General features: G+C 43.6%; 1 protein-coding gene across 5 annotated transcripts in view; it reads left to right on the forward strand.

Moving 5' to 3' along the window:
• Positions 1-15,732, forward strand: part of LRRC56 (leucine rich repeat containing 56) — a 75,654-nt gene that overhangs the window by 46,301 nt on the left and 13,621 nt on the right. For 4 of the 5 annotated variants that reach the window (XM_075047829.1, XM_075047830.1, XM_075047831.1 and 1 more), the window contains 6 exons: positions 5,154-5,250; positions 5,639-5,836; positions 10,006-10,183; positions 12,305-12,505; positions 13,978-14,042; positions 15,183-15,313. In XM_075047829.1, the coding sequence (XP_074903930.1) occupies positions 5,154-5,250; positions 5,639-5,836; positions 10,006-10,183; positions 12,305-12,505; positions 13,978-14,042; positions 15,183-15,313 (870 nt within the window). Of the gene's footprint in view, positions 1-2,327; positions 2,716-5,153; positions 5,251-5,638; positions 5,837-10,005; positions 10,184-12,304; positions 12,506-13,977; positions 14,043-15,182; positions 15,314-15,732 lie in introns of those variants that run through there. The other variant, XM_075047833.1, reaches the window with a different exon arrangement.

Raw genomic sequence — 15,732 nt, forward strand, 5'->3', positions numbered from 1 at the left:
CACTGGTTTGGCAGCCTCAGAGGCTGTAATCCTCTGTTTATCACAACCAAAGATATGATGTACGCATTCCCACCCCATGCTCTGTCTCTGCTTCAAACCTGACCTGTATGAACCGTAGCAGAAGTGAGGAGGATATATAATTGATTTGCCTATTAATTCCTTGCCCTTTCTGTAAAGTTCCCGGCTTCCACGTCACTTGGGACAGGACACTTGTCCACTGGAATTGAATTATCCGTTGTGTATATTAATGGGAGCTACATTTCCTCTACAGTGTCCTCTGGTTCTTTCTATATGCTCTTTGTTGTTTGCACATCACTGGGCCTCTCCTGTGCTGCGTCATACGACCAGCTGCCACCAGCTTTGTACAATGTCTCATCTTTTTCCTATTTCAGCTGTCAAACTTCTCAGTCATATTCTCTACCCTATTTTTTTAATAGATGCCCTCATTTTCTATGCACTTATATCATGCCTAATACAGGAGGGTTCTGGTGTCTGACGTGTCTCATTAATTTTAGTCTCAGTCAATGATTATTTTTGGGGAGGGGTGTTTTGTTACACTACATGTATAATTATAGTGGATTTTCTCTCTTACTACCCTGGCAAACTGTTATTAAGAGTTTATTATTATATTAAAATAATTTATGCTGGTAAATTATTATTCGAGTGCAGATTCTCATTAATTCTGTTTCTTGTTAAAAAGTCACGAGATGCAATTTGGGCTGATCTGACCCTCTGCACTTAAATTAAAACATACCTGTGTGCACACTTGCATGCACACAGTGGTCATGCACACTCACACAACTCCTTGCTTTGCTCTGACCCCCTCCAAGGTGGATGTGCTAGATATGGTAGAGCTGGTCCCAGAGGAGGCACTCCCATCTCTTGCAAGTTCTTAAGTTCTCTTCCCACGAGCCAGAATATTTCAGAAGTATTTTCAGAAATGCGGGTGCGTGCGGTTGTCGGGAGCAGCTTACTTGGAGTTACGTTGCAATTTCACCTTACAGCAGCCGTGCTCTCAGGGGCAATTATCTGTGTAGTAATTAATGAGGGAGTTTTCTCTGATGCTGCAGCATGATTCACGCAGCTTCCAAAAGATTAGTTTGTTAGTTACTGAATAAAATATTTGCAGATGTACTTCACTGTGATAACATCTCTGACTGGAGATGACGTGTTACAGACACAGGAGTAAAGATCTGCAGGGCCAAACTGTTACTGCATGACCCAGAACTTTAGGCTCCCCCAGCAGCTAGCATGACCCCAGAGTCAGCGAGGGGAACTGTTCCTGGCTTTAACTTGCAGCGAGCTCTGCGGTCGGGCCTGGGCGGAAGAAAAAGTAATTTTGTCTCTTCTCCTCACTGCTGCCTGTCTACAGTAGCAGGGAAGGAGGGACAGCAGTCATTTGCTCTCCATAAGAGCTGGAGTGCTCTTGTGGAGGGGCAGAGGGTGAAGATACCTCTGCTTGCTAGCTCCCTTTCCTGAAACGGAAAGCAAAAGTGGGCCAAGTGATACCAAACGCTTAGTGCAACAAAGTTCGTGCTTCCTTAGTATCTTGCTTCATGGGTTAAAGGTGAGCTTGGGACAGCCTGTAGCCTTGTAAGAAACCAGTTCCCATTAGCTTCCATGTTTTTTTCTTTTCTGTGGTGTCTGTGTAAGCATTTTTGAATAATGAGGCACTGTTATCAAACGCTAGGTTGCATTGCAAACACACAGCAGTTCTGCCTTTTGCAAGTACCCAAGACATGGGATATACAACCTAATTCCTTCGTCTGGAATACTAATACTGATCAACTTTGATTAGTATTAACCTTAAACATGCTACTCCTGACTTGTGCCAAAGTTAGCTGCAAGAGAGTCAGAGCTGCAACCCGTGAATGAAACTGGAATGGATTTGAGACTATACACTTGGCAGCTTAAATTGTGAAGAGTAAGGTAAGTAGGTTTTAGAAGTCATTTAAATTAGTGTCTTCCAATGGTGTCTGCAGCAGGAGAATGCTTGAAGACTCATTAGCTGATAATTCATAATGAATACGTGCTGTGTGTGACTTTTAGCAGATGGTGTGAGTAGGGACTGAGCCCATTTGTGCACACTGGGTTTAGCCGTAGCTGGCACTGGGACTGAAAACTGTAGTGCACAGAAGGAAATAGGATTTAACTCTGGGACCCTTGACCTCTGAGTAGGAGCAGGGGACTGCTTCTTCAAAATGCGTGAAGTGATAAAGGTTTTAGCAGTAGAGGGGATAGCTGTTTCTTCTCGGGGCCTTGTGTAAAAACTGCTTGGGAATTAATCCATTGCTTTGTTTTGGCATCCTTTATATTGACAGAGAAACATTAGGAACAAGCATATTACCGAAAGCTCCTTCTGTGGCAAAAGACCTTCAGTTAGGAAGTACAAGACAAAATAAAAATAAAATTCATTAATCATACCTTACCATACCATATGTAAAGTAATCAGGCTAGGATTGTCTTCAGTTTTGCTGGCCTAATAAACACACTGTCTATCAGAAGCACTTGTTTCAACGATACAAAAATGAGAGGGACCGCTTTCCTTTACAGATGTTCAGTGGTTTACAGAAAAGAAAATTCTGCACCAAAATTAGCCTGCAATTTGAAAAACTCGTCAGTGCTTGAAGTGGGTCATGAAACGAGCAATGTAATTCCTTCGCGTTACTCCTAATGGCATATTTGTGTTTATGGATGTGTTGGCCTTGGTTGATGGTAGGTTCTGCTTTTGTAATTTAATTTAATTTCTTTCTTATTATAGGCACACAGGTTGCAAATCTAGTAATAAATTTCTGCAAATACTACTTTGGGAGGCATCTGTTCTTTAAGGAAGCCTTAGAACCAGTGTTTGTTTTGTTTATAAAATATGCACAATGTAAACAGTTGTGGAAGATCTTCTGCAAGGCTGGGGATGTGATCACATACAGGGACATTACAAACCTTCAGGTCAGGCAGATCTGAATGAGTAGTTGGAAAGAAATCTGACAAAATTCCATCTTTTTAGGGGCTTATCTGGTCACAGGTACAGTGACACCATGGTAAGTGTTCCTGATTGCCCTGATAGCTAAGGAACGAGATAAAGTGAGTTTGCAGCAAGTTCACAGAAGGAACCGTATAAGGGAGTTCCTGTGTGTGCATGGTTTGCTCTATCCTTGTGTCTCTGTATTAGATGGCGACGTCCTGCGTCAGTACGGGCAAGCTGCCTAGGTGCACAAAATTTCAGTGGGGTTGTGGTTTATGTCAGTTGAGGGTTTTCTCCTGTAAGGAGAAGTAGCCTTAGACAGAAAGAGATGTGTCGTGTGACTGAGATTTTTCTTATTTGCTTTGTTCTGGCCATTAGATCAGCTGCACTGTTTGTACTTCGAAGGCTATAAAACGTTACGTAAATACATTGCACGGCACATCCATCGTGAGCTTACTTAAATCTGCAGCATCCAGGGAAGGGATGATCAGAGATACCCCATGCCTGGGGCCCCTGCAGTGGTAGAGGATGGATGAAGTGAGATAGGCCTGAATGATGCCTGTGGACAAACCATGCCCCAGAAGGCAGAGGAGTGAAAATCCCTGGTTTCACCCTAGAAGGTCCTATTCAGCCCTGTATTTGGCAAATCACAGGCAAGAGGCATCTGGGGATATTTTTCTATGCATCCATCCTTTTATTCAGCCTTATGCGGTCTCCTTTCTCCTGATGTGGCCCTTCCCAATAGTTCAGATGGTGGAGAAAGAAAGAACAAAAAACACAGACAAAAATACATCTATCCCCACTTGTAAAAGCATTCCTTCCTGGCCTCTTGGACTGGCTGGTTGTGCAGTATCCCTGAAGCAGGCAATCTGACTGTAGGGGGTTTTGCTGCAAAGCTGCATCAAAGCTGCAAGAGGTTCTCAGAGGGCAATGTAAAGCTACTCTTTTTCCCCATGGTCCATAAAGAGAAGACATGATTAAGGGAACTATATTACCCTTATTCCAAGATCAGAAGGGACCCCTTGACCATATTCTTTTATCTTCTGCAATTTTCCCTAGACAGTGCATAAAAGTATATATTATTTATTATAATGTATATTATAAAAATGGATACTATAAAAGATAGCTAATCTGCAATTTTGAAGTCCAAGAATCTCTATTTAAGAACTATTTTAGCTGCCTGGATGTGGTCCTGGGCAACTGGCCCTACTTGAACATGGGATTGGACAAGATGACCTCCAGGTGTCCCTTCCAACCTCAACCATTGCTGTGATTCTGTGAACTCCGTGCTAGTCTCTACCTCCTCTGATCAACTGTCCTCATATTTAGTTCCCTGCTGTTTAGTTTTTTCATTATTCAGGTAGTCTGATATCACAGCTACAGTAGAGAATTCTGAGGTTTTGGTTGGTTTGGGATTTGATAAAGTGTTCTATTTTGGTTATGTTTGAGCAGTGGCTTTATGCAACTTAATGTTACCAAAGATGAAAGGTGGTTAAGCCCCAATTTGATTTGCCACCATTTTTGCATTTTGCATTATCTTTGTATTGTGCACTGTTGCAGTGTCAGTGGGACATTGCACATGTATGGAGTTAAGCAGGTCAGCATGTGCTTTTCTGGGTTAGGACCATAAAGTTTGGAATTTATATAAATGATCCCTTATTTATATTTTGCTAGACCTAAAGGGTGAGAAAATAGGATGGAAAAGATTCTAATTTTCTGCTGATTCAAAAAATGTTATTTGGCAAGAGTGCTGTTCCTTTCAACTGCAAAATCAGAAGAAAGGTAATTCCATAAGAGGATGGAGTGAGATGACTGTGCAATCAGCTCAGATATGTTAATTTGGGTTATGTGTGTAGAGCAAATGATGCCAGCATAAGCAAACCTCACTTAATTCTTAGCAATTACCTGTGATTTATGACAGAATTACCAGGATGTAGCTCTTGGATGAATCTTAACCAAACTGAACTGGGGTGACATGTTGTCATACAAGAACAAAGATGTCTGTGAGAGAGAGAGGTAAAAAGGGGTATAATTTTTTTCTCCACCTTTGAAGTTGAACATTTTTAGTGACATTTTTTGTAAACAATGCGAGATTTGAAGGAAGTAGCAGTGGCCTAGTCTTGGGGAAAAGAAAGCAAGTCTTAAGTTCCTTCATCCATTTAAATAGAGCTTAAATTGTTTCTTTGATAAGGGATCTTGGAACCACGTTGTCCCACCTCCATGTCCTATGGATGGCTTGCTGTGGGCTCTCAGATTTAGATGGGATCTCTTCCTGCAGCTCTCTAAAAGTAAGTGTAGATGTGTCCTGCCAAATGACGATCTCAAAACTATCTTCAGTTGATACTCTTTACTTGTAGCCTTTGTTCTCTTCTCACCCTTTTTTTTGATAAAGGACTTTGGTTGGATGCCTTGAATTGCTTGTGTTAGTTTAAAAGACAGTGCAGTATTTTTTTTTTTAATGAGGAGTAACATTCAGGTCTGATCCTGAAGATGCTTAATGCAGCATAGAGTTCATTGTCATATTAGCCCTAGCTATTTAAGGCCACACTTGAAAAATGTTCACTTCCATGCTAATTTCATGCTGTACCATGTAATATTTCAAATATTAGAAAACATTCTGCAAAGTTTGAGTGTTACTTGTGCAATCCTGTGGTTTTCATGTTTACTTCTGCTGAGGAACTCTACATAGCCTATAACAACATCTCGGACCTGAGCCAGCTGACCTGGTTGGATCACCTTGAGGTTTTGGACCTGGAAGGGAACAATATTGAGGACATCAACCAGATGCAGTACCTGGGACTTTGTTGCAAGCTGAGCCGCTTGACAGTGGAGGGCAACCTTATTTGTCTGAAGCCAAATGCAGAATCTGCAGAGGTGAGGACTTGGTTTGCACATATTGTGTTAATTTTTGGCCGTCCTTTTTTAGTTTGAGTTGGAAATGAGAAATATTTCTGCATCTTCCTATTGTATCATTCTGAGTAATGACATGGCATGCATTTCCCATCTTTCATTTCTGTTGATTTTGTCCTCTCGTGGGTATTGTCTCCAAGATGACCACAAATGAAATACAAGAAGTGCTAGTAAAGACTCAGACCTGTTCGCTAGCAATCTGTTCCTTCTTTCCTGTGGGGATGGGATTAAACTAGAAATCAGCTGTTCTGTTGTTTCCCAGCTTGCAGTGCAAACAGGCATCTTAAAGGAAAACTAAGGAGAGCATGGACCCCAGCTGTATGGATCCTTCTAGCCTGTGTGGATCTTGCAGCAGGTTAGAAAGTAGCCAGTATTTTTCTTACAAGATGTGCCAATTGCAATATCTCAATTAGATATCTGTCTTTGGGCTTTTGCAGTTCTTTTGGAGGCTCTCCAGTCCACCAGCAAGTGCTCCAGTACCACCACCCTCGAAAGTTGAACCCTCAGAAAAATGATGCTTGAGATGAGATAACTAGGAAAAGCTGTATTGTAGGAACTGCTTGTTGTCCTTTTCCCTGAAAGGTTAAAATCAAATGACCAAAAAGACCTTCAGCAAAAGCTGAATATATAAAATACAGTGATTCACCTCTTACATACTGAAATGATAAAATCATTTTTGCAGAGGTATTTTGTTGAGGGCATGAGATCCTCTGTGTCACAAAGATGAAAACACAGTAATATGTGATCTGCTTTGGGTTTCAGGTCACTCAACAAGAAAATTAAGGGAGATCTAATTCTACATGAACAGTCTCAGATCTGTATTACTCTCTTTCACTTTCCCCTGCTTCAAAAAAAGGCATTGTTGGGATATAAAAACAAGCATCTTGGCATGTACTGAGAAGGTAACTGGAGGAAAATCAGAGTTTAAAAAACTTGGTCAAGTAAGACTGTTCCTCATTTTGGTCACATAATGTCTAACTCATGTCATCAGATGACAGTTTAAGGCCAGCACACTATATATTGTCATCCAAGTCTTTTGGAAGGTCACAAGCCTGTGCACACACACCTAGGTACGTAATGTGCAGCACTCACTAAGGATGGCACAATCCCCAGTGGCCCTGTAAAGAGCTGCTAACACAGGGGTTAGAAAGCAGAGCAGGAGCTGGTGCTGGGACTCCACTGTGCCATGTTCCATAGCTTTGCTGTGCATTTCAAAGTGATCACGCCCATGCCATTAATTTGCATAAAAGTTTGGGTTTGATATTCGTCCTGGATTTAGACTTGAAAACTGAGGTGCTATCACTAAAACTCAATCGTGTAGTAGACATGCGCGTATTTTAAGTCTTCGCACTTTTTAGATACATGAGTTATTAGCATTTTTCAGATGTAATTGTTGGCTTGGTGGTATCCCTCAGTAAAAGCAGCCACAGAAGGTAGCACTTTAGCTATCATAATTTTCCCCTCTGGAATCCAAAAGTAAACATTATACACTTGCCTTCCTGTTTTGAACTGGTAGAAGTATACTTCAGAGACTACACCTGTAACTATTTGTAACCAAAATGATTTCTCCATCAACATTTCTCCCCTACAGAAGATGAAATCATGTGAGGAAAAAAACCATATTCCTACATTAAGGGAGCCCTGCCTGCTTCTGGTGGACAAAGCATGCCTACTTTCTCTATTTACTCCCATGGAGACAAATACAACTTCTGACACTTCCTTATCATAGCTTCCTACCATGAAAATGGTGCAGTGTATCCTAACAGCATAGAAAGTCTGTTTCTACTCCCTTGTCACTCCTGCTCAGCGAAAGTGGTGTTTTTGGAGCACATAGTTTTTACTTGGCATCTTCAGTTCTTAAATGTACTTGTAATGGAGAAATGTCAGATTGTCCTTGGTTTGTTTAGCTGAGGAAATCAGTCCTTGGGATGCTGCTGCGTGTTTGCATGTAACAGGAGTTCAAAGAGGAGGAGTAGGTATGTGGTGGTGTGCCCTGTTGCTTTTCTCCATGCTGAATGGCTGTCTCTACTCCTGTGCAAGTAGTTGCATTCAAATGCCAGCCAGAATTTGTTGAAGGATTCTGCACAGTGGTATGTTTTACACTGAACTGTAACAGAGGCAGACTGTAAGTTCACTGTAGTCTCCCACCCAGTCTCCGTGTTGGGAAGCTGCTAAGCCCTGGGGTGGTTATAAAGCCAGCCCTGCCCTCAGCTGCCAAGAGCTTCTCCATGGACTTTGTCACTTTCTTGGTTTCAACTGATGTTTGCATTTCTTCAGGGTATAGAAAAGCCACCTGAAATATAGAAAAGAACAGATGTGGGCTTACTTTGGTGTGCCCTAGATGGCCAGCTCTATTTCTTCAAGCTCCTTCTTGTAGTCTGGTCCTTGCTACAGCTCTGTAAAAGCTCTCCTATCTATTTACTTGTAATCTACAGAACGGTCCAGCAAAATTTACTGCTCTTTCTTCAGACGGTCTGTTTGCTCTCTGTAATTTGATTTTCAGATGAGCTCATCTTCCCCTGTTATCTAGACCAAGAGCAACAACCTGATGATAAATTCTGCAGCCTCTGTTGCAGTAATGTAACATGAGCGTAACACGATGCTTCTCTCCAACAGGACATGGCTGGAAATTGGCTGTAGCCCAGGCAGTGTGCAGAGTACATGTGGTACAGGGTAGCATGGCAATCGGTTGACTCATTTTCTAAATTAAGATTAAAGGCTTAGTTAGAGAAATTTAGTGTCTGCCTCTTAACAACAACAAACACACACTTTATTTGGTGAGTTCCCTCTGCCAGCCTCAGTGCTGCATCGTGTGGAGGGAGGGAGCATATAGACAGCCAGGTCCCACAGAAAGCTTTCAGTTTGTGATAACTGTGTGTTGAATGAGGACTTGGCTTTTTGGGGTTTTCTAATATTGCATGCAATGTCTTGAAAAGCGTAACATTGATCTGGATGAAGCAATTGATTTGCAGGTAGCTGTCCATTCATATTCTGCCACTAGCAGTAAATTCTTGCTTTATACTTTCTTTGAGTAAAAGAGATTGCCATCAGTGTTTGCTACCTTTTGTAATCTGAGACTATTTTAACCAAAAATATTCCCATTGCAAAGCAGCACAACCCAGTGAGCCCTGAGGTATTGCTAAGTTTTCCCAAAGACGAAGGTGCCACGTGAAGGTGTCTTTCTACCACTGGAATCCACTAAAACAGCCCAATTCGCAGTGTGCTCTGAGCACAGTTGTAACTGCTCTGGATTGGCCTTGCTGCTCAGAGGTCCCCAGGCATTGGCATGTGCTCATAAATCATTTCCTAACATGTCAGCTCCACCCACCCACGCAGAAGGGGGCTGCACCCATGCTTTCCCCCATGGCTGTCCCACTGAGTCCATGTGCATTGGGAGCAATCATGTTGTTTTTCCAGCACACAGAAAAGAAACCTAAGTGCAGCCCATTTTAGCCTTCTATGCACCTGCTGTTGGCATGCGACCTCTTGCAGAAGAAAATGTAGTTTGAAGTAAGCCATCGCTTCTAACGGTGTATAAAATCACACACCAAAACCCTGAAGACTGCCACAGAAAATCAGTGCAGTTCATTCGCTGTAGCTGGTTTATGGGTGTGCCTAAAACACAGTCCATGGAAATGCTCTTTCTTTTTCCATCAACAGGTGTAGCAACACTCATAACATTTTCAAGTCTTCCTGTCACCTGAGTATTGATGCAGCAACCAGGGAATCACAAAAGCAGGGAGAGGGGCTGGCTGAATGTTGAGGGTGCCCAGGCTTTCCACAGGCATCAGTGGCCTTCTGCACTTTTGTACCTTATCAGAATATAACAAAGACAAATGCCAAAGTCATCAGCGGGTAAACAGCAAAGGAGCCTTTGCGCAGGGGGCATGTGTTTGCACTGCTCAGGACATGTTCACAATCAATTCAAGTAGAAATAATGTGAGGAGAAAGCACAGTGAAATTGAAACTCCTGACTGTATTTATTTCTGTTGAATGAGGTGAATAGGTTTGCCTCACAGAAGGCATTTCAAGTTATACAGCAGTCATACAAATTGAACACTGCTGTGCTGCTGGTTGAAGTCCACAGTCTGTTAAATAAACTGTTCAAGTGACCACTTTCTCAATTTCTCCAGGAACCAGATTATAATTACAGAGCTGAAGTAAAAAAACTCATTCCCCACTTGGAGTATTTGGATGAAATACCAGCAAGGCAAACTGCTCTCCTTCCTTCCAAGAAGATGCATGAGGATTGGCTAATCATCAAGGAATCCATCAAGGAAGGTGGTTTAGCTGGAGACATTTCATGGTTAGGTATGTCAAGTTTCCTATCAGGGTTTATTTTTCAGGACATGATGTGTGAAAAAGAAAGATGAAAAGCAAGATGGCCTCTTCAAAGCTGACGTTTAATTATAGCAAAGGGATGAAGGACATTGTCTTCTTCACTTGGGAAGTGAGAAAGCTAGAATTCAGCATGGTGCAGATTTAAATGAAAGCTGGCCTAAGCTGGGCATCAAGATCAGAAAAATGCAGATGACTTCTAGAGCAAATCCAAGGAGTAGCTGGGAGTCTGTACTTAGCGTTCATTCTGCATGATGGGAAGAAGCAAAGCTTGGAAAGGAATGTTTCAACAACAGGTGTTCACAGCCTTTTCCATGGTAGCAGTCAATCCTATGTAGCATGGATGTAGCAGGATTTCCTACTCCAATTTAATAATAGGAAAGACAATTTGGTCACCACCCCTCAATGGTAGCAACATCCTAGCAACTGAGATTGCATGGTCTTGTAAGAGATCTGTTCCATTTTCTTTGCCTCTATGAATAAGTCCATTACATTCATTAGTAGAGAGTAAATGGTTTGAAAATAAATCTGTTGTCCCCTTGCCTGTAGCCGTGGTTATAGTTCAGGTGTCCATGCTTTTATGTATCTTGCTACATGCACTTTACCACGTACCATTAAATATTACAAAGTATTTCCTATAACTGCTCCTGTTGCTTCCCATTAGTGTGGGCAATGCAGTTGGCTTCCCAACCCCCCCACTTGTGGTTTGCCTGCCAACTGTACTCCATTAAAAATTTAGTTTGTTTTGGAATAAGTACATATGTTTGTCATTTATTTAATCCCTGTGGGTCCAAATCATTAGTTGTAATAGTAGTTATGGTGGGGAAAAAATCCATTAAAATCTGATCCCTCAGTGATCCTGCTTTGGCAACATCAGCTATGGTTCAGAAAACTAGTTAACAAAGTGAGCTGACAGAAAGAGTAGGGATGGAGCACAAAATAGTGAATTTTTATTGTTTCTTGGTGTAACCAGACTTACATTCTTGCCTTCAGCTCTAAACTGATGAGTTCATATGGTCAGGTTCAGACATCCCCGTATTTTTTTCTTTCCTATTGCAATGTTGACTCGGGTACTTTTCATGCACTCTGTATTTCATGGGTCTGTATTAACAACTATGGCCGAGGTATTTTAAAGTTCCCTGACACTCAGCTCTTAAGGAAATCACCATATTATTACAGAGCTGATTGCTCCACTGTGGGGCTGGTAGATGCTCAGCACTTTACGAAGCACACTAATCATCTAGGCACCAAAATGAAATTTGCTGTCCTGTGGGTTGCTGACTGCACATGCTGCTCTCACGGCTGTGCTGTGCTCTCAGGACGGTTGGGCAGGTAAGAGGACAAGGCTCTGTCTGCCTTCATTAGCTTTTGTATAATCCACCCTGCCCTGTAGCATTTCCAAAACTCAGTTTTCACCTTTCTTTCTGTGGTAGAGAAGTATCTGTCTCTGAGGCAGCACTGGGAAAATCGATCGCTGCCATTCCCAGATTTCTGTAACTACTGGTATGTGGCTTGTCCCCATTGACTAATAGCTCTGGTAAGGTGGCCATCACCATCTGCATTGTGCCTGGGCATTTAAGCAATATATTTTAAGACTGGGGGTTTGGACTGTGCCTGTGGCAAGCCTGCAGTGGTTCTCTCACAGGCAGGTGGGCAGCAAATGAGAGGCAGCTTACTCTTACTCTAGGCATGCAGGCAGGGGAAGTAGCAGAGCCCTGGACACATCCAGGCTCACCCATGAGGTGCTTGGAGGTGGGTGGCGGGCACAGAGTGGTTCCTGACCCCAGACTCAGCCAGCAGCCCGTCTCTGGAGTCCAGGAGCAAGAGGAGGGTGGAAAGGGACTTTGCTTTAGTTGGGGGTCCCCATGTTCTGCCATCTGCAGAGGACAGCTACGGAGGACTGCGTGCAGCACCAGAAAGCCCTCTGTCTCCAGACTTGACCCATTCCAGCATGTTTCTTGTAGCTGCAATAACATGTTTTTCTATCCCCTACAGCTCCAAGTGTGCAGCAGCAGTCGCTGTATTGGCAGTGTAAGGTGATGGTGTGGTTAGCGTTGCATGACTGTGCTTACACTAGTGAAACCTCTCTCTTAGATCCGTATCTGGGGGCAATAGCAAGGCAGTCTGGATGCAGCCCAAGACCCCCGACAGCTTCCAGACCTGGAACTGCGCAGTGGTCTGCTAATGCAGGGAGATCTAGCAATGCCCATCTCTTGTACAGTGGCTGTCCTCTTCCAGATCCCACTGTTTCTGATGAGCTGTTCACAGAAGATGACTCTAGTGATTTGACACATGGTAATGTATGTTTTTTAATCCTCTTCTTTCCCACACCTCCACCTTCTTCTAAATGTTTTTATTGCTGATGAAAACCTGGGTGCTTTGAATACCACCCACCCATGCCGCTGCTAGATCAGATTCAGCACATATTTTCTTCCATGGGACTCACCTGCTCTTCCATGTGCCTTACTTTATTTCCCCCTGCAGCAGAAGGTGCAAGTCATCTGTGCTTTGCCCTCCTCAGCCCCTCACCCCCATCCATTATGTGCAGCTGTCCCTCTTGACAGCCCCATGCTGCAATGGTGCTCCCTTACTGAAGTTGCCTTTCACACCTCATCAACAGCTGTCCTGCGCTGTGCTTTAAATTACACATCAGCCTAGCTGGGGCTCACTTACGTCACACCTGGGCACATATTCTTCAGTCATAGGAATGTGCTCCAAGGTAGTCCTCCAGAAAGGCACGGTGATACACATTCACTCCCTGTTGGATCACGTCCTCAAACTATGTGTAGTGCAGTCTCACACTGCAGCAGCATCACTGCTGTCAATGAGCACTTTCTTTTGGGTTTCCAGTGCTGGGTGCCTCAGCAAGAGGAGTCAGTTCCTTGACTTCACATACCTGCTTTACAGGCTAGCCCAAAACACAGGTGTACCACTGCCCTTCCTGCCCCGGCCACCCAGTACTGCCAAGTTAGCAGCTCCTGGAGACAGCTAGATGGAATGGGAGTTCACTTCTGGTACAATATTTGGCACTTCCCAAGACCTTGCCATCAAGTTGCACCATTGCAACTCCACCAGCCCGTAGAGTGCAGATTAGATAGGAAGGTGGTTGTTTTCCCAGCATTGTGGGCTGCATCTCTCAGATGCCAGTCCCACCTCAGTTCCTTGCTCTAGGTGGGAGTCAGGATGATGAACTAGATGAAGCAATGCAGTGTGAACAGCTGAGTGCGCATTCAGAAATGTGGAAACTGAGTACAGCTTGCTAGGGAATGAGGCCATAATTTCACGTGCACTTTTAGGTAGCTAGCTCTACTGATAGAGACAGTTTCACCCAATGTTCACTGCTTCTTCCTGCCCACTGCCTTGTTTCTTGTTTTGGCAAGAGCATCTGCATAGGCACATGGGGAACCTAATTCTGAGTGGGATCCAGCTAAAAAATAACCCAGAAAAACAAACACACAAAAAACCCCCAAAAGCACATTTAGTTTTAATCTTGATCTGTTCCCTGATCTGACTCACCATGTGGCCACTCAAATGTTTGCACCAGCACAGTGGAGGGGGCAGGGCAGGAGCACGAGGAGACAGGTTCTGGCAGAAACAGAGAAACTGCATCTTAGCAGCAATGTCAGGCCATGCCAACTGACACTGTGAACCTACGCCATGAAATATTGCATCTTCCTGTCTATGGGAAATGATGTTGTTTGATTTCAAAGACAGCACCATTTGTTAAATGCCGGAGTAAAATGTTTTCTTTTTTCCTTTTTTCTTAGGACTCAGTCAAGTTATATGTGGGAACCCCACCAAGGCCCTTCGTGCAAGGAGGCAAAAGCTAGGTGTATGTTTTTCTTGTATACTTCATATTCCTGCCTGGTGACCCCCATAAATCCTGGGATAAACTGAACTCCCACTGTGGTCTGTGGCAACTCACTCTCTAAGCCCCCCAACATGCAATTGGCCTTGAGGAGGACAGAGAGTCTCTTGCCCTGCTGTTACAAAGGTGCCCATGTGCTAGCAGCAATTAACCATCAGCTGTAAAGGAAGACGTGCAAATCACCTATCGGCTGCTGGCAGCAGATTTCCTGTTGTCCTGGCTAAGCAAAGCACAAGGCAGGATTGCAAAATTTGACAGAATTTCTACAACAGCTATTAGGCAAAAGATTTTTTTCAGCATTGTTTCTTTGATGTTGGCATAAATAGTCAGATCGCTAATGCCGCAAGGTCGTTCCTATTGACTAAACAAACACAAAGCCAAAGTTTGTTCCTCTTGGCAGTGGGGTGGTACCCCAGTCCTGCGGTTCAGCCTGCTCCTTTCAGCAGTAACTTAGTGAGAGGATACCCACGTGTGTAAAGGGGTGCAGTCTGGCTCATCATGGTTAGCTTTTGTGGGCCCTGAGGTTCAACATGACACAAATGCATGTGCATACATTTAAACAGGCTGCACTGTTTAAATCAGAGAAATGGCCTGCACAGGACACCTGCATCGCTGTGCTGTTGGCAGCCTCACTTAATGCTGACAACAGATGTTCAAGAACCGCTAGAAAAAATGTGTCCCTCCCTTGTCTCTCTGCTGCCACTGCCTGAGCACTGGAAGCTTTTCTGAAACAAATTTGAACATTTGAGTGAATTACTGTGTGTTATAAACTAGGGTGTGGAAGGGAACTGCAGTCATATGCTGAATGAAGCAGTTCCTGTCGCACTGGTCTTAATATGCTTATTGGTATAGATGCTACAGGCTTATACACCAGCGAGATATAAATCAGCATTTTTCTTACTGCCACCCTGGGTTCCTCAAGCTGTAACAGTGCACATGACTGGGGCATGGGGCTTCTTAAAACTGAAGGGCAAGAAAATGGTGAGGGTGATCTGAAAACTCAGGAGTAACAGCGGACTTTGATACCTTCTAAAATCCACAATCTAGAAACAGAGCTGGGGAAAGCTCCTGAGGTTATCAAGATAACTTCTGTCATTTTTGCAGCCACCTGCAGTGAGCCCTTTGAAAGTATGTGGTCTGAGGACAGAAAACTTTTACGGCTCTGGAGGAGCAGGAGACCTGCACCAGGAAGATGTGTTCTCTGAACTGAGAATACGGAGAGAGCAGCACAAGTGGTGAGACCGCAGGAGAAATCTTGTCATGCAATAAGAGGGCCATTCATTTTCTGCTGTGATAATAAAATAAACTCTTTGGCCACCTGGTGGTGGTTTCAGGGGATAGTCTTGGCCTCCTGCCTTCCTGTCCCTGTGGTGGCCATCCTTCTATCAGTCCTGCCCACCGAAGCATCTGTGGGGAGGGCAAGGGAGAAGAAACCTGGGGGAAGCTCTGACCTCTCTCTAGAGCAGGCTGAAGACCAGCATAGGCTGGGTGGGCTTGCTTGCTTAGCAAGAGCATGGAAATGAATTTTCATTCTTGGCCCTGACAGTGTCTGCCTTCAGACAGCAAAAGAAGTGAAAGTTGATGAGGTTTTCTGCAAGGATCACATTGGCTTAACCAAATGAAAGGCTGAAAGGAAAATAACGCCATGCTAAGA

The sequence above is a fragment of the Buteo buteo genome, chromosome 16 (assembly GCF_964188355.1).
Source record: "Buteo buteo chromosome 16, bButBut1.hap1.1, whole genome shotgun sequence".
Classification (NCBI taxonomy): Eukaryota; Metazoa; Chordata; class Aves; order Accipitriformes; family Accipitridae; genus Buteo; species Buteo buteo.